The following is a 19,167-nucleotide window of genomic DNA, read 5'->3' on the forward strand; positions in this document are numbered from 1 at the left end:
TTTAGTAATTATTTACAAATAAGATGTGAACATTAGCTTTTAAAAAAACAAAAAAACAAAATTGATATACAGTGAAAAAGTATTTGTCCCCTCCCAGTTTTTTTTTTTTTTTTTTTTGCACATTGGTCACATCACACTTAAATGTTTGAGATCATCAACCAAATTTTAACATCAGATGAAGATAACCTGAGTAAACACAGAATGCAATTTTTATATGACAATTTAATTTATTAAGGGAAAAAGCAATCTAAACCTACCTGGCCCTGTGTGGAAAAAATAATTGCCCCACCTCATGAACTGCGGTTAACCACGTTTTCTTTCTGAGAACAGTTAGAAAAGCCACACCCAGCCCTGATTACTGTCAGACCTGTTCAAAAAGTTACTTACATAAAACCTGTCTGACAAAGTTACGTAGGCCAAAAGATCTTAAAAAGGAACACATAATGCTAGAGAAACTCAAGAACAGATGAGAAACAAGTAATTGGCATCTAACAGCCTGAACCGCAGGCCTCACTTGCTTCAATTAAGGTGCAGGGACTCCAGCAAACCACAATGAGCCATTATCCAAAAGATGTTTAAACTTGGAACAGTGGTAACTTTCCCAGGAGTGGCCGGCCTTCCAAAATTACTCCAAGAGCGCATCAACGACTCATCGAGGAGGTCACAAAAGAACCCAGAACAACATTTAAAGAACCGCAGGCCTCACTTGTCTCAGTTAAGGTCAGAGTTCGTGATTCATCAATAAAAAAGAACCCATGACGATGTCAGGGCTGCGGCTCCACCTGGTGGCAGATTGCTGCATAACATTTAGGACAAACGTATACCGGCACTGGGTATCAATTAAAACCTTAACAATTACGCTAACCGAGTAGTACGTCTGATACTGACTAGTGACAATAGCGACGATTAGTCGTCTATTCGACTAGTCGCTCACATCCCTTAATTTCATCACTTGTTTAAAATGAGCATCGGGTGTCAAAGTTAGCATTCATTTATATCATGACTCAACTGAAGTCATGAACATTTTTCAAATTTCAGTCTTGTGTGATTTTAAGTTTGTGTTGAGCTTCGTCCCAAAGTACTTGTGCACAGCTTTCTTGTACTCAACAAACTTTCCAAAAGTTGAATTTGGCCCAGTAGTAAAGATTTATAGGTAACTAAAATTCACAGATGTGTACTTAGGCTAGCCACCCTGATGTGTATCAGTATAAAATTGCACTGCTATAAACACAAACATGTTTCTTTTCCACTTAAAGAGTGGAAAAGAAACATGTTTGGACAATTCTCAATTTCCTGAACAATTAGACGGAGTTCAGTGACCAGTAGTTCTGGAAAGTGCCAAGTGAAAAGTGGATTAAAGTCATTCACTCCTGCCAGTACTACACAGATGCTGTTTGAAAGACTTAAACCAATCCAAAAAGATACTTAAAGAATACTTTCATACATAGTAATAGTGGATTCACAATGTTGCTCATAAGCTGCATAATATTTATTAATGATCACCATCTCAATGTTTGTGTCTTTTTTATTTTCACACAATCCTCTCAGCCTGTACTGTTTTTGACCATTCACGGTGCAAGCAGTGTTAATGGGTAAGGTTTAAATGAGCAGGTCTTGCTTCAGTATTTGTGAGAGGCTGGTATGAGGCAGATTCTTGTGGATTGTTTTGCTTTATTATTTTGTCCCGGATGCAGTGGCAAACCAAGATATGCTTGCAGTGAACCACTAAAGATGAGGAAGAAGAAGACTTACACTTTTTGCAAACCAATTTATGGAAAGTTTGGTCTTCATGTTAATTGAATTGTTTAGATTTGCTGCAGATCACCTAGTGGGTGCTCATGAGATATTCCTATTCCAATTTCAGCCATATAGTGCTAGCATAATGTATTCTAATTAGCCAGCAACAGGACACATGCATGCATTATGTCATGATCCTGGGTCTGTTGACCCAGCATTTTAGTTTGGACTTCTTGAAATGAAGATCTGAGTTTTGTTTTCCTTTAAGAGATTCCTTTGTTATATTTTCTGTTTATTCTGTGTTATGGGTTATGTGCTTATTTTTGGTTTATTTGTAGCTTCAGCCTTTTTATAGTTTAGTTACCTTGTATGGTTTGGTTATGTTTTTGATTCCTTCATCAGGACAGAAAGATGCACCATGGAAGTTTCACACCTGGTTCTCGTCACAGAGAATACACTTGAAGTTATGATTTTCAAAACATAATGTCACACTGTAACATCACATGCAGACCAGAAAATGAATATTATACAAATAAAAAAGAAATAATGACAATATTGCAAATCATATTAAAACAAAACAGCTTAGTGACCGAGGAGTGTTTTCTCTGCTGTTCCAGTCGTTTAGAAGCAGGTTTTGTGGGCCATGCATGATTTTCTTCCCCGCATTTCTTCTACTCAGAGGACTTCAGATGTGGTGACTACCCAGCCTTTTGACAATTTGTCATTCTCTTTGATTTATTGAAATCAGCAGTCAATATTAAAGAAGTAAGAGTGGGTGAAGACGCTGGTGCTGAGAAATGAAGTCAGATTTGAGAAAAGTGGAAATTGATTGGCTGCATCTCAATAGCATAAAATGCAGCTGGAGTGTCTTGGTGTCTGGTTAACTCTGCCTTTAAACTTCCATGAAGGGGCAGTTCAGTCCTTGTCATTCCACTGCACGGCTGCCATGTTCCCTCCGGCCGCTGAACAGGGCCATGGGGACTTTCCAGCAGCTCATTTCTGCTGGGTTTACACTGCTTGGCATTAGTGCAATTTACAGGGCATTTTCACAGCATTAGGATGTGTGCCACAGTGCAGAAAAGGAAAGCCACTGAGCATGTGTTTTTACATCTTGAGAGCACACTGTGAGTTTTCTCCTTGGCCACATTTTTTATTGTGGTCACTGAACCTCTCAGGGCTTCTGCAGAGTGGCTCCAGGAATCAGTCAGCTGTGGTATTCATGACCTTCAATTATCTCTGCAACAACCATGTTCCGATGGAGAGCTTTTACATTGTGGCAGATTGGTGCCTGCCTCTCTGGTGTTTTCTTTCTTTCCTTTTTTTTTCTTTTTTAACCCCGTCTGGATGAACATACAGAAATGAGGTATTTGTGTGTTTTGGCATAATTAAATATACAGTCCAACTATGACTTGGCAGTCTTTTTTTATGTTTTCCTTTTTGCCATGTTGGCAAACTTCAGCAGTAAATAAGCTCTTATTTTCAAATGAATGGACATATATTTCAGGATCCAGCTGATGGAAGAATTAATGAATTCTATCAAGTGTGTAATTGCTTTAAAGAGCTATCGGAGCAGCCGGGAGTTTCTGGAAAGGCTCAATAGTTTGTATCTAAAGAGAGCAAAATGAAACTAAGGTTGTAGACCAGAGGTAATAAGAGACCTCATTGAAAACTGCAGTGATATTTGCAGTATTGCAAGTGTCACAAAAAGCTAATCTTAACATCTGGGGTTAGTGGTGAGGATCTGGTTAGGTTAACTTCCACCTCTTTTTAGATTTTTGAGCTCTTTGGCAAATTGTGAGAGAACTGTAAGGCTAGAGTGCATGTAAGAGATTTAATTTGGAACGTATTAACTTCTAGTTGTTATTCAAATATTCTTTTTTAACGTGAATAAAACACAGCCAAACCTTGGTCCTAACTCCTAAATGGTTCGCCAGATACGTGGTGGCTATTGAGAGGTTAATAAATTCAAGGGCTGTCCTGAATGCCATATTTTGAGCACATGGAGATTAAGTACTGCAGTACTTGAAAATTTAGTTTGCTGTGCTAGTGGACAGTCCTCTTGCTGTTATTTTGAAAGTTAAGTTGCTGCTATCAACTAGCTGTAGCCGTGATGCTTCGTTCAGTGGCCAAGTTGCTGAGGTGATGGTCCACAATATCACTCAGCTGCCATTTCATTGAGTGTCCCATCATACAGTTGGAAGCCACTAACTCCACCATCTTGGACTGCAGCTCCTGGGTTATGTGCTGCTGCACCAAGATCCCTGAGGCTGCAGAGCAGTACAAAGAGTTGTAGGTATTGGAGTCCATTTGTAGAATGAATGACTCATTAAACTAACAACAGCTTATTGCGTTGTTCTGTTATTTATTTATATATATAAATAAATAACAGATATATAACATTGCCATCTTTGGAGCAGTAGGTCGGGGGTTCCTACCTCGGAATATGAGCAAGAGATATAAGGAGCAGTACCCTCTGTGGGTACTGCTCCTTAGAGGCTAAGATCAAGGCAGAACAGAGGGAAGTCAGCCAGTTATCAGAGCTGCAGAAAGGTGTGATGAACAAAGGGGTGCCTAGGAAATGCAGCAAGCTGTGCATACCTGAGACCTTAGAAACTGCCAAGCAAAGACTCGCAGCCTTGGCTAACCACCTGAAGAGGTATACCAGAGAGAGAGAGAGCAGCCAGGAGAATAAACCAGATGTTCTCCCCTGAACCATCCAAGGTGTACTCTCAGTGCAGGGGAACAATATGAGAACAGCAGGTGTGTGTAACACACACAGGGCTGCAATGAGGAGGAAAGCAGTGAGGAGCAAATGCAAGAGTTTATTGCACTAAAGATTACTAATACTAATACACCTACTAAATCACCAAGTCATCAGTCAAAGCACTTCGATGTATGGTTAAGGTTATGTTGCCTTTCAGGCTTTAATGAGCACATTTTCAGAACATAGGTGTACATCTACCATTTATATGGAATATTCACACCTTTTCAAGTTTCAGGAGTTATGCTTAAGTTAGTGGCTAAAATGCAATCTAACCCTAATCCTCCATCTAACTGGTTCTTTGGCAAACTGGTGAAAGTTAAGAGGTTAGGGTCAGGTAGAGGTTAAATTAGCAAAATAAAATAAGAAAATATCAACAAAAAAAAAGCAACTTCTAATGGGCTTGGCCTTTCACCCATTACATTTATAAATTTCAGATGTTCTCAGATAAAGTTTCACATGGTGCTAAAAGGACTGTAAGCCATTGTCTCACAGCTGCTTTGCTAGACAAACAATGTGATTAAATGTGAAAATTGTGCAATATCAAAATATAATGAAAAAAATGTATTCATGTTGGTTCATATCAGACAACACCAGGATACATCTGTGATAGGTTAATATTGGTTGAGCTCTTCAGTGGTGTATCATCTTTTGACATTCCTTGAACCATATTAAATCGACCTTGAATATTTCTGTGTTTGCAAGCTGATATTTGGTCTGTTTGTCTTGGTGATTGGCCCGCTTTCTTAAAGACTTGTTGTTGCTTTAATGACTTGCCTGGTCATCGAGATTATACCAACAGGTACCAGATGTTTTTATACACTGCAGATGCTACAACTGAAAAGATAAAATGATAGCAGCGTTATAGATTTCTGCAGAAGATAGTGTAACTGCAGTGAAACAAACTAGGCTTGGTGGTTACAGTCAAATTACCCAAAATGACAGTTTTAGGATGCTGTGGCCTGTGTTTACTTTCTGTCAGACTCAGACATTTTAGATGATTCATGTAAAGTTAATTTATTTGGAAGGCTGCCGACTGTCCTTGTTTGACCCAATCTCTACAACAGAGGTGCAACAGCAGGGTGGAATACACCAGAATTTGCTTTGATTTCTGCTTTGAGAATGAATAGTGACTTATCTTCCAGTGTGGATAGATTCAATCTAACAAAAAGTCTTTGAAAGAAAGCCTCACAGCATAGCAGCTAGACGAAAGGTGACTCTGGTCCTCTGTTAGATCTTGAGAGAACCTTTGTGTAGATCTCAGTTTAATCCATTACATCAATCAATGGCTGTTAACACCTTAATGCCCAGTGTATCATATTTGATATTAGTTATTGTGAGTTTTTAAGACTTCTACATCATCAGTGTGGTTTTTTTTTTTCCCTTCTCCCCACAAAAAAAACAAAATCAACTTCACAAAACATTTGCAAAACAAAATGCTAGATGTAGATCTATATGATACAAATAAAAACTCATATGTCCAAATTAATAATTTTTTCAAATTGTCAGGAGGTTCAATAAACATTCCATTCTCAAAAAAAAAAAAATGGTTCATGGTTCAGGTTTTAAAGGTTTAAAATACCGTCCCCGCATCTGAGGATCATTTCTCTTTAATGAACCTGAACAGAATGATTACATTCACTTTTTTCCCAAAGGTAACACTTTGCAATCTTTAAAGTCACACAAGTCAGCAGTCTTTAGCCTGACCTGGAGAGAATCTACCCACGCTACATTTTAAATGTCTCTTTTTATGTCTCTTTATTGGTGCAGTTGTAATTGTGCTGTTAAATGCTACTTAGCATCTTTATTTTGCTTTTTTAAAGAGATCAGCCCTTTTACAGCTGGTATTTTAATTAAAAGGCCTTGCAAACGAATGCTTTTTTGCTCATGACAAGCCATTTTCCAGGGGTTTATTGAAAAGAGTGAAAATTTCACACTTTTTTTTTTTTTCCCATGTGCTCATTGTGTGTGTGATGCCTTACCTTCTTGTCTTACTGTCTGTATTGCAGGCTGGTTAAAGACGCCCCCTGGGATGAAGTTCCTCTTGCACACTCTTTAGTTGGATTCGCCACTGCTTATGACTTCCTGTATGAGTACTTGAACAAGGACCAGCAGGAACGTTTCCTGCAGGTGATCGGCAACGTGTCACGCCTCATGTATGAGAAGTCCTATGTCCGAGGCTGGGGGTTCCAGTACCTACACAACCATCAGCCCACTAACTGTGTGGCTCTGCTCACAGGAAGTCTGGTTTACATGATGCAGGGTGAGTCTGTGGTGATTACATTGTTCGCCTTGTAGATCAGTTTGTTGAATCTGTTGGTGTCTGCTACCCTCAGTCTGCTGTCCCAGCACACCATAGCAAAGGGGCACTGATCACAGAGTCATAAACGTAAACCCTGATATATCCCATTACTGTTGAGTCATCAGAAAGTGTCTGTGGGTGGCAAGTCTCTGTACAGTAAATGAAGTCCAGGGTTTACAGAGTGAAGAGAAAAGGAGTGAGGATGGTCCCCTGCTCCTGTGTTGCTGACCACACTGTCTGAGATATAGAGCTGCAGGTGCACATACTGTGGTCTACCAGTCAGGTAGTCAACTATCCAGGTCACTAGGTAGGTATCTGCCTGCTTTACTGTCAGCCTATCACCCATTAGAGCCAGCCTGGTGCTGTTGAAGGCACTGGAGAAGTCAAAAGACATGACTCGCACAGTGTTCGCTGGCTTGTCCAGGTGGGTGTAGATGAGGTTGAGCAGGTCAAGAATGGTGTCCTCAACTTTGAGTTGGGTTTGGTAGGCGAACTGGAGGGGGGTCACTGGGCTGATAATGGGCCAGAGCTGGTCCAGGATAAGTGTCCACAGTCTTCAAGATGTGTAATGCCAGTATCATGGGTCTGTAGACCACTGGGCTATAATATTTTCATATTATTTTTAGCTCCTGTCTCTTAAGCCATCCTTCTAAAAAGCCTAATCTGTGATTGGTAAGATGACTTCACTGACAACAAGCTGGCATCATTTGTTATATATTGTACCTGAGTGTGGGCACAGGGCACAATTCTTTCCTGCGGTGTTGTTACTATTTCCAAATGTATTCCTTCACTAAGACCAGAGTAAATTGTTAAGCTGTTTTCATTGCTGCTCAAAAAGTTTCAGGGAAATGATGAACCTATTAAAATTGGTTACACATCTAGATTATTTTTTTGGCCACAGCAGCTTTTTTTTTGTGACAGTGGAGAGAGACAGGAAATGGGGGAAAGATACAGGGGAAGACACGCGGGCAAATCGGTGCCGGGCCAGGATTCGAACCCGCGCCGCCCGCACCGCAACGTGTGTATGTGGTCGCTGGCTTCACCACTAAGCCACCCAGGCGCCCACATCTAGATTATTTTTAAAGCTGCTGAACAAGACATTGGCCTTAGCAGATGATTTACTCCATGTTCAGTTTTTCATACGTAGACCATCAGACAAACTGAGTTTAGATTGCATCTAGGGCCACAGGCTTTAATATTTTTTTGACAATCGTGTGTTTTGCTGATTACTCCATTGATTACTGGGACAAAAAATGTAATTTTTTTTTTTTTTAAATGTGAAGCATCACAATGTTTCACCTTTTTAGTCAAAGTATATGACCACATCATTTTAGCCATTTGGAGAGAAAGTGTGCCATATAGGCTAGCTTATATGCTTTCTGATGGATAATTTCACTGTTAAATTTTTTTTTTTTTACATGATTTTATTTTCCAATGATTCTTTGCACATTATACAGTAGAAGGACAGCATGTAATTTTTTCCTCCAGCATCTATGTCTTTTTAGCTTTCACATCACCCGTTAAGAGGAGGCAAGTTTAATGCTCCAGCATAGCAAGCAGAGAGCACAAAACACTTGGTCTTTGATGATTTTTACCCTCAGCTCATAGATCAGTGTCAGTAATAGATGGGAAAGTTTGACATTGAATGTTACCTTTTGTTGGACTGAATGAGGAGACTGGGTGCTTCTGCAGAAACAATGTGCTGTTCTGGTAAGCTAATTCAGTTTTACAATGTGCACAGTGTGCACGTGTCATAACTGATGATTTTTGCCTGCAAACTTGTTTTTACCCCTCAGCCGAAAAACGCTGATGGGGTATTGTCACCCCGCCGGGCGGGCAGGCATTTACAATTCACACCATAGATGCATCTACTATAAGTTTCTAATAAGTTTGGTGTCCTTGACCTCAAGGTAAAGGTCAGAGGTCAAGTTTCCTAAAAATTTTGTGAATGCAGTAACTCAAAAACAATGTCACCTAGGATTTTAAAATTGACAGCATAGATGAATGTACAAAAAAATTTCAGACAAGTTCAAATCTCGGTGACCTTGACTTCAAAGTCAGTGGTCAAGTTTTTCTGAAAATCTCTTGAACGCAATAACTCGAGAACGATGTGACCTATGATGTTCAAATTCGTACCATAGATGCATCTACCAAAAATCTCGAACGAGATCAAATCTCGGGGACCTGGACCTCAAGGTCGAGGTCAGTGGTCAAATTTTCAGAAAATCTTGTGAACACAATAACATGATAACGACGTCACACAGGATTTTCAAATTGATGCTACAGATTAAATACCACTAAACACTAAAAATTTCAGAGGACTTAGTTCTTACCATAATAATGCCAATCGCAGAAAGCGACACTGTTCTCAGTGGTTTATATTTAATATAATTTCATTATCTCTTATTCCTGGTTGAATTAATATGGTGAATAAAGTCACTAAGGCTCATGTGGACCCCATTAAAATCTTCTGAAAACTGGTACTTATGTGTTCTAGAACTTGTACTTCCAGAGGACTCATGCAACCTGCCAACATCGCCTCCAGCATGTCCTTTGCAGAATTCAGCATGATTATTCCAGTTTACAGCCTCAACATTCTGCACTAAACATTGAAGTGAAGCAGACGAGGAAGGACATTAGAACACGAAAGCCTGCAGTGCAGCTTGTTTACTCACAGGGTCTTACATTTCTGGTGAAAAAGATCAAGTCATGATGTCAACTAAATGGCAGCTCAAATACTGAGAACCACTGTGGTCACAGTGGTTTTATGTCTGCTCTTTTTTTGGAAAAGAAAAGATTGTGTGTAGCTCTGCTTAGGTGCTTTGTTTATGACAGGTTTAATTTGTTAAAAGTGTGATTTACAAGCATCCTCATTCGAAGATGGTAATTTTAAACCTAACAGGGGGTGAAGAACGTTGCTTCCTAATAGATTGCTAACACATGATCTATTTGCAGTGATCCAAAAAAGACTCAGCTGCTTCATTTAGCAGCTTCACTCAGACGTCATGCCTAATGCTGTGCTTAACTCAACTTCTGTGCAAAGCCATGGTGTTAAATTCAGTCCTGGCTCTGAATAGCTCAAAACTTTCCAATTAGCACTGCCAAAAATAACAGCATACTATATTTTTTTCTTCATCAGTTACCTGAAACAGGCTTTATGCCCATATAAGTTAAAAATGTTTTCATAGTTTTGTACCCCGTGGCAGTGTATACTCACGTGTTGTATAGTATGGTTGGGGTGCTGCTGACTTCAACTGAGGATATAGTCAGGCGGTGGATGTGATACTTCCAGGGCCTCCTTCATCCCACTGACAGGCTTTCCATATCGGAAGCAGAGTCTGGGGACGAGGGGGACAACTCACCCATCAGTGGGTGCGAGGTCATTGAGGTAGTTAAAACACTCCATGGTGGCAGAGCACCGGTGGTGGGTGAGATTTGCCCTGAGTCCCCTTAAGGCTCTGGATGTTGTAGGGCTGTCTTGGTTAACACACTTCTGCAACGTTGCATGGAGACCTGAGGCAGTGTCTCTGGATTAGCAAATTGCAGTGGTGGTTCCCATTTTTAAGAAAGGGGACCGGAGGGTGTGCTCCAGCTCACACTCCTCAGCTTCCCTGGCTGAGTGCTGGAAAGGAGAGTTTGTTCATTAGTAAAAACCTCTGATTCTGAACTGTTTGTAATTACAAGGTTCTAGCTTTAAAATGTGAAAACAACTACTGATGTTCAAGGAATGAAAACTGGTTAACTTACAGTTAACTATAGTTTTAGACCATAAAATTAGTGATGTAACAGAGTATCCACAAGTACAGTATGGTTAAATCAAATTGAATGCATTCTATGACATTTTTAAAATTTCTTCTGTCATGAAGAAATCATGTTTCTTCTGTTTTTATGCACACGGTTCCTTTTAAAAGAACTGGAAGAAGAAAATGCTTAACAAATTAAGATCTTTTAATTTTTCATCTAATACACAATTTAAAAATTGTACAATAAAAAAACCCCAAAACAAACATTTAATCAAACTCATGTTGGCTAACTTGACCAGGAGCTCTGCATGTGATTTTGTGTAATGGAGAGCACTGGGACACTGACCAAACACAAGCCGAGACACTTGGCCTGTTTGTACTGAAACACCTTACGCACATGCTTGAAGAAATTTGTACTCTTTATCTGTATGACTTCATATGGGCTCTTCCTGTTAACCCCGAGTAAAACACGCACAGAGGTGAAAAGAACTGAGATACTGCCATTACCTTTTCAGTATGACTGTGCATGTGATCTACCTTCTGTACTGCAGAGTGGAGTAGAGTACTTTATTGTAAATGTTTTTTTGGAGGATACCGTGTTAAGAAGTCTACCATGGCAAAAGCAATTTTAGAGTTTCGATTCTATGGCACACAGCTGTTGCTCCATGTTCCAATCTCAGTGGTATCTGGATGATCATGCACAACACGTTCAAATATTTTTATCACTGTGCTCATTAACTCCTGTCCCTGACATTGCCTTTGCCCACACAGCACAGTTGCCCTTTTTAGCTTTTGGACTGTGAGTAGGATTATGTACATTAAATTTAGATTTGTAGAAAAATGAGCTAACTTCAGCTTGTGGACATGAAATGACATTTTGTAAGTCAAAACTTTGGGTCACTGAGAATCCTTCCATTGCCTCTACAGTGTCACAAAGTTTTAACAATTCTTTCAATCATGTTAAAAAAAAAAAAAGCTGTACAGTTAAATTAATAAAATTAGAAAAAACATCATTAGCTAACCACCACTGTCATTACAAAATGAACTCTTAAACAATTTCTTCTCTTCCTCTTCTCTTTCTTCCTTTCCTGTACTTTTCCCTTTACCTCTTTTTGCTGCTTTCTTGGTTGTCCCATCGTCTAGTGCTTTTTTCCCTTTATTGCTCTTCTGGGGTTTAATAACTGAAATAAAAATAGATCTCACTAACATGGTACCACTGCTAAGTCATAAAATATAATAAAATCTACAGTCATTCTTCAGTCGATAATATTTTATGTGAGGTAACTTCTAAAACAACCGTTTGCTACTCTGAATATTGCAAACTTCACTATGTTTGTTACTTTATGTTAGCACTGACTGCAGACAAACAATACAAAACTAGCATTAGCTTGCTAGCTTAATAGCTAACTGCACAAATAAACAGCTCAGTGCAATCTAAAATGATCAAAAGTTCAAAACTTTCTTGTCATTAGTACTTTCATCCGTCACCAACTCATTTATGAAATCTTCAATCTTACAAAACATTTTCTCTTGTGTCTCTTCCACTTCTTGCAGCAACCTGATTGGTTCTCTTATGAATGTTTCAAGTGCTTATTTGCTCACAAATAGAACCTTTTAATACCAAGTTAAAGCTTGATTTTGTGGATAGAACCTTGCTATTTTCTGAATAAAACAACCAAAGTTGCATTTAACAGGAAAAAAACTCATACATATTGTTCATAAGTGGTCAGAGAATAAGTCGATTTAGTCAAAAATGTCAGATAGAACCCTGTAATTCTAAAGGGAAGAACTGTTGAGAGTTTGTTCAGTGATAAATCAGACTTGTTCCTGGTGGGTGTTGGAATTCATCAGGGCTGTTTTTTGTCACCCATTCTGTTCATAATCTTTATGGACAGAATATCTAGGTGGAGCCATGAGGCGGAAGGCTTCCACTTTGGAACTATCTCATCTCTGCTTTTTGCAGATGATGTGGTTCTGTTGGTTTCATGAGATAGTGTCCTCCAGCTCACACTGGAACGGTCTGCAGCCGAGTATGAAGCAGCAGGAATGAGAATTAACACCTCCAAGTCTGAGTCCATGGTGCTCAGCTGGAAAAGGGTGGAGTGCTCACTCCGAGTCAAGGACAAGTTGCTGCCCCAAGTGGAGGAGTTTAAGTATCTCAGGGTCTGTCTCAGCAGGAGATTGACAGATGGATTGGGTGGATCATGGTCACCACTGTAGTGGTGAGTGGAAATGACATAGCTTTCTCACTAGGGTGGCTGGCCTCTGCCTTAGAGATAGGGAAACAAGTTCAGTCATTCGAGAGGAGCTCAGAGTAGAGCCACTAATCCTCCACAGCCAGTTGAGGTGGTTTGGGCATCTGACTAGGATGCCCCCTGGGCACCTCCTGGGTGAGGTGTTTCAGCCATGTCCTACTGGGAAGAGGCCCCATGGTAGACCCAGGATGTCCTGGAGAGATTATATCTCTTGGCTGGCATGGGAACACCTTAGTTTCCCTAGATAAGCTAGAGGAGGTGGCTAGGGAGAGGGAGGTCTGGGCTTCTCCACTTAGGCTGGTGCCCCTGTGACCTGGCCCTGGATAAGTAGAAGAAAGTGGATGGATAAATAAATGGATTGAGTTATACATCATTTATTTATACAGACATTTGTTCTCTTCCTCAACAGGAACCATAAGTCCAATAACTGAGCCAAAGCACTGGAATTACTTTGTTTGTTCAATAGCTAGCGTTATATAGTGATATATAATAGCCACGTGAGGTCTGTTAAAAATTGTTAAAAATAAAAGTGAATCAATTTTACAAACATTCCAAGTGTCACAATCTAAAGCCACAATTTTACTTTTGTTCAGCACAATTATTTCCAAAAACCAATTTTGAGCATCCATATCATGGAATATATCATAGTTTCAATAAACTGCACCTTTTAATCTCTTTGACATAGAGCAGGGGTAGGGAACTCCAAGCCTTGAGAGCCGGTGTCCTGCAGGTTTTAGATGTGTCCCTGATCCAGCACACCTGAATCAAATGACTGAATTACCACTTCAGTCTGCAGTCAAGTTCTCCAGAGTCCTGCTAATGACTTCTATATGTGATTCAGGTGTGCTGGATCAGGGACACATCTAAAACCTGCAGGACACCGGCTCTCGAGGCCTGGAGTTCCCTACCCCTGACATAGAGTAACAGAAAGAAGCACTGGTCTCCTGGATGTTTGGTCTGTTTTCTGATAATTACATGGAAAAAACTTTTTAGTGTCATGTATATGTAAAGGTCTCTGGTCAAAACAAGTCAGAGCATATGAAAGGTCTCCAGTTTATCTCCATTTTGATACCAAGTTTGTTTTCTAGGCATGATAAAGGCTCAAACATTTTGAGGGGTTCAGGATGAAGTATTCAGTGATTTTCACTCATTTATACATTATTAGCTTAATGCTATCATTAACCCTGTCCTCAAGTTTCTTCTTTTTGAGGCACTTTTTGATGTAGACCGTCATTATGTAAATACTGGGGGGTAAAAAAAACCCAAAACAAAAAAACCCTCAACTATTTAAGCCCAGTTCCTCATTGACTCAAGTCAATAAATGTCATTTTAGGATCATATGTTATATTTAGTGGGCAGCACGGTGGCGCAGTGGTTAGCACTGCTGCCTCACAGTTAGAATACCATCTGGAAGGCCTGGGTTCGATTCCACCTTGGCCCAGGCCTCTCCCTCTCTCTGTGTGGAGTTTGCATGTTCTCCCCGTGCTTGCGTGGGTTTCCTCCGGGTACTCCGGTTTCCTCCCACATTCCAAAGACATGCACTTACTGGGGTTAGGTTAATTGGCTAATCTAAATTGCCCATAGGTGTGACTGAGTGCGTGAATGTGAGTGTGAAAGGTTGTCTGTCACTCCGTGTTGGCCCTGCAACAGGCTGGCGACCTGTTCAGGGTGTACCCTGCCTCTCGCCCTATGACAGCTGGGATAGGCTCCAGCCCCCCCGCGACCCTTAACAGGATGTGCGGAAGCGAATGGATGGGTGTTATATTTAGTGTTTGGATGTTCTCTGGTAAAGCTATTATTTAGTGGCCTGCATGTTCATGGGTCTTGCTCACCCAAATAAATAATGTGATATTGTGTGACTTGGGCTCTTAGGGAGATCTGACATACTTTGGTTCAGATAACTAGATAATGAGGCTGCAAAAGCTCAAAGAAGTGCATTCCACATGCAGGTGGTTACTTGTCAGTGCCTTGAGGCTCAGTGTTGAACTGAACCGTGTATGCGCAGTTCTTCCCTGGCACAGCCTTTTATTGACCACCCACACGCTGTCTGATTAAGTGATGTATGGTTGTATGATTAAATGAAATTAGGCACTTCTTAACTAATTAAATAAACTGATTCTAAAGATCTCGGACCCATTATTTATTTTATTTTATTTTTTAAATTTTTATTTCCCTCCATGCTGTTTTTTGGTCTACACATAGATGTGTTGTTTGAATTCCCATAATGCCTCTGTTTTCATGGCTAAAGACCTGTGCCAGTGGACACCAATGTGGGACTGTGAGTCCTCAAATACTAAAATCAATTAATAACACAAAGCCAACAATCCAATTATGCAGTAGTAGACAACTCCTTTCCTCTGCTTACCATACAGTCTCAGGGTACTGGAGTTGGGGTGAAACCCTCCATGCATGGTAAGGAGCTTTCTTGTCTTGATGTCAGTGGCTTCTATCTCCTTCTCTGGCCAGCTTATTATCCCAGCAGAGCATCTGACAGCTGGCAGGGCATAAGTGTTGATTTCCCAGATCTTGTTCTTCTCATTCAGCTGATGCTTCAGGACTTTCCTTACTCTCTGGAGGTACTTAGCAGGTGCAGCTTTCCTAGCGGCCTTTCCATAGTTTCCATTTCCCTGTGGGATTTCAAGATACTTGTAGCTCTCCTCAGTGTCTGCAATGTTGCATTCTGGTAGTGCAATCCCCTCAGTTCTGACTACCTTCTTTCTCATTGTTGCCATCCAAATACATGTCTCCAGTCCGAATGACATTCCATTGTCACTGCTGTAGATCCTAGTGTTGTGGATCAGTGAATCGACGTCTCGTTCACTCCTGGTATACAGCTTGATGTCACCTATGTAGAGTACATGGCTGATGTTTGCTCCATTCTGTAGTTGGTATCCATAGCCAGTATTGTTGATGATCTGGCTGAGGGGGTTCAGGCCTATGCAAAACAGCAGTGGGGACAGAGCATCTCCTTGGTAAATCCAGCACTTGATGTTGACTTGTGTGATGGGCTTGAAGTTAGCCTCTAGTGTTGTTCTCCACATTCCCATTGAGTTCCTGATGAAGGCTCTTATTTGGCCAACTTGAGATCGCTGCCTAACTCTACTTTGCTAATGCTGTAGAAAATTTTATATATTTTTTTTTGTCTTTTCATTTCGTTAGTATTATAGCCCCATTGACTACTGTTTTTTTATACTTTTGAAAAACAAAATAGAAACATCATTCCCTCTGTCAAACATTAGACCAGCTGGCCACAGCATTCGACTCAGTGATAACACCTAGTCCATGTGTATGTGATGTAGTTTGCTTGGTATGAGCTCATTTTAATGTGGCTTTATAAAGCCACATTAAAATGAGCTCATACCAAGAGAAACTTATTAGTTTTCTTTCTGTTTTTATCTTAGTATATAAATATATTGACTTCTGTGGTGTAACATCTGCTTCCTTGGATTTCTGTATTTTCTCTGGCTGACATTTGAGTTTCACATCCTTTTTACTCCATACAAACATGGTAACTAGGAAGACCTCTCGTGTCATTTCAGTCATAAGTACTGTCAAAAGAAGACTGACACTTTCTTCTGCACTAATTTATATTTTGGAGGTATGACTAAATGGCTTACCTGAACTGACACTACTTATTTTTTTCTTTCTTTTTTCTTAATTTCACAGAAATCATGAATCATAAATTAAGCTATGTTCTTTACTGTGTCGCAATATTCTGGTAAATGACAGAATGTGGACTTTGTTCAAATGATTTTGAAATTACAGACATGCAGCTCTAAACTTGGGTCCTAGACTTTATAAGCACTGTTGAAGCTCTGTTTGTGTAAATGTGGTCTGAGTCCAGAGTCCGTGTTTGATGACTGGTAAATACCTGCTCTGTTCAGGCCAGCAGTCCCCAAAATCAAACCAAACCCTTTCATGGATGGCTCCAGTGGGTGGACCCCGTCTCTGGGGCATGACAGCCAGATCTCGCCAACAGACCAGGATTCCTCAATGAACTGTGGCTAGAGTGTTTATGTGGTTACATGTTCTCACAGTAGATGCTGTGTGTGTGAGATCTGGTCTCTGTGTTTGTTTGCCTGAAGGGGCTTATATGATGCAGTGTAGTATAGCTGTGTTATCTCAGATAAAAATATGGAAGCTTTCTTTAAGTACCACACTAAGATGGCACCCTAAAATTCACGATCAGTCATAGTTAAACATTAAGTTACCTCGCTAAGCTGTTGGCTCATAAATTTCATCAGCTCAAAGGCTAAAGAAAACCATGGACCAGAAGATTGACCCATCGCAGTAAAGCATTGTTCAACTGACTGAAACAAATATCATGGCAACACTACCATCCAGCAGAGAAATGCAAGAGGGGTACGGCAAGTTAAATAACCGCAAAGTGAAAGCTCATCCATCCTTTCGCAGAGCAATTTATTGATGAAAGTCGTACCCCTGCAACAATACCCAAAACGTGGTACTGTCCCAGCTATAGCAGGCTGCTGCAGTTCAAGAGGAAGGAAGCTCCCAAGAATCCATAAGAGACTGGAAACTTTAACCAAGCAGCGCTGAAATGTAAAAAGATTTGGATCTGCAAGTCTAAACCATCGTCTTCTGACAGGCTGGTGGAATGTCACAATGCAATGTGTAACAATTCATTAATTTTCTACCTACATTTTCTACCTACTGCCACTTTCATTCAGTTTTCTATGCTTTTGTGGCGCTTCAAGTTCTTGTCTTTCAAGAAAAAGTTTAGTGCGCGACCTCGCTCCTTCTGCCCTGTGTACTGCAGCTTTTTGGTCCACTTTGACGTACTGTTTCTTTCCTAATTTTAGAGTAGGGCTCCAGTCAACATTGTACTTGTCTAAACTACCAGCTGGTTTTCCAGAGACAAAATGCTTGCTATAGACACCTAAGAACATACTTAGAATTTGTCATCATGACTAGTAGCAGAAATCCACTTGTTTCTCCGATCTCTCAATAATTCCTCAGCAAATTCTTCTAGATTAGTAATGACGGCTGGAATGCGATGAAATCCTGTACCTTTATAACGGCCACTTTTGCTTCCACAGCCAAAACATTGCAATGAACCATCTTGCCTTTCTCAGTGGGAACTATGTTGATTGCGTATGTTTACACGTCAAGGGCACCAACATGGCAGATAGCAACCATTGTCAAGGTATAGGTCACATGAGTGAAAGCTCCCAATACTGGAAAAGGAGTGCCAGCTCCTCCCCTTTCTTTGATCCCTGTCAATCTGTACACCTCTGTTCCAGTTTGAAATGTGACCATCAAACTGTACAACTTCCTGGCAGTTCACCAGGCTCTTTTTGAAATGCTGTTTGGCCACAGCATCAATCATTAGTACAGTCCTCTCCTTGTGACAGGTCTGACAGGTCTCATCAATAATGTGGTCATCTCTAAACTTGAGACATTTTTTCTTTTTTATCCCAATTGTGAGCAATCTGTTTCAGAAGGTGTACTATGTATAAAGTGAAATATAATATAATACAATAAAAGATAGATTGATAGAAGGCCTCGTGCATAATATAAATGTAAATATGACAGGCATCATCCCTAAATACTACCTTAAGTATACAGTTTATATCATTCAAGCGTATGTCTGACTACAAATACTAACAAAAAATTAATATTATGACTACCAATACCAATATTAATAAAAAAACCAACAAAGCCCTAAATTCTGCATCGCAGTCCAGGCCCCTGATGTCTACTGGAAAGGATTATCGGAAGTCAACTCTGAAAGTGTTTCATAAAACTGAAATTTAGATTTGTGTGACAGCAGTAATTTGAAACATCTGAACTTCCTGTGTTCTAGGTTACCTTCAGGAGGCCTATCTGTGGACCAAGCAGGTCCTGTCCATCATGGAGAAGTCCATGATTCTCCTGCACGATGTGACTGATGGCTCCCTGTATGAAGGAGTAGCCTATGGGACTTACACCACCCGCTCTCTGTTCCAGTACATGTTCCTGGTGCAACGTCACTTTGCCATCGGCCACTTCAACCACCCCTGGCTCCTTAAGCATTTTGCCTTTCTGTACAGGACCATCCTGCCAGGTAACAGTGGTGCCACGTGCTGTGACCAGTAAACTTGTTTCTCTGATACATTTTTTTTTTTCTTCTGAAATGGCTGTAGTTAGGCAGCCAAATAAAGAGTCAACAACCTGTGAGGAAGTGTTTACTTAGAGAGCTGACACATCTAGCTAATGCCTACCAGAGCCAAAAGCTTCATTATATTAAATTAGGCATGGAAATTATCTGCCACATTGGAGAGCACCCTCTCCTCTGAACTGATATGGGGCATGCATGCGTATAGTTATTACCTTTCTGGATGTCTGTCAAACCTCTGTTGAGACATGCAG

The 19,167-nt window shown here is 40.3% G+C and overlaps 1 protein-coding gene across 1 annotated transcript in view; it reads left to right on the forward strand.

Annotated features, from left to right (window-relative positions):
• dse (dermatan sulfate epimerase) overlaps positions 1-19,167 on the forward strand; it is a 34,310-nt gene that overhangs the window by 5,529 nt on the left and 9,614 nt on the right. The window contains exons 3-4 of the mRNA XM_030721006.1: positions 6,508-6,761; positions 18,623-18,862. Of these exons, the coding sequence (XP_030576866.1) occupies positions 6,508-6,761; positions 18,623-18,862 (494 nt within the window). The remainder of the gene's footprint in view (positions 1-6,507; positions 6,762-18,622; positions 18,863-19,167) is intronic.

The sequence above is a fragment of the Archocentrus centrarchus genome, chromosome 24, assembly GCF_007364275.1.
Source record: "Archocentrus centrarchus isolate MPI-CPG fArcCen1 chromosome 24, fArcCen1, whole genome shotgun sequence".
Taxonomy (NCBI): domain Eukaryota; kingdom Metazoa; phylum Chordata; class Actinopteri; order Cichliformes; family Cichlidae; genus Archocentrus; species Archocentrus centrarchus.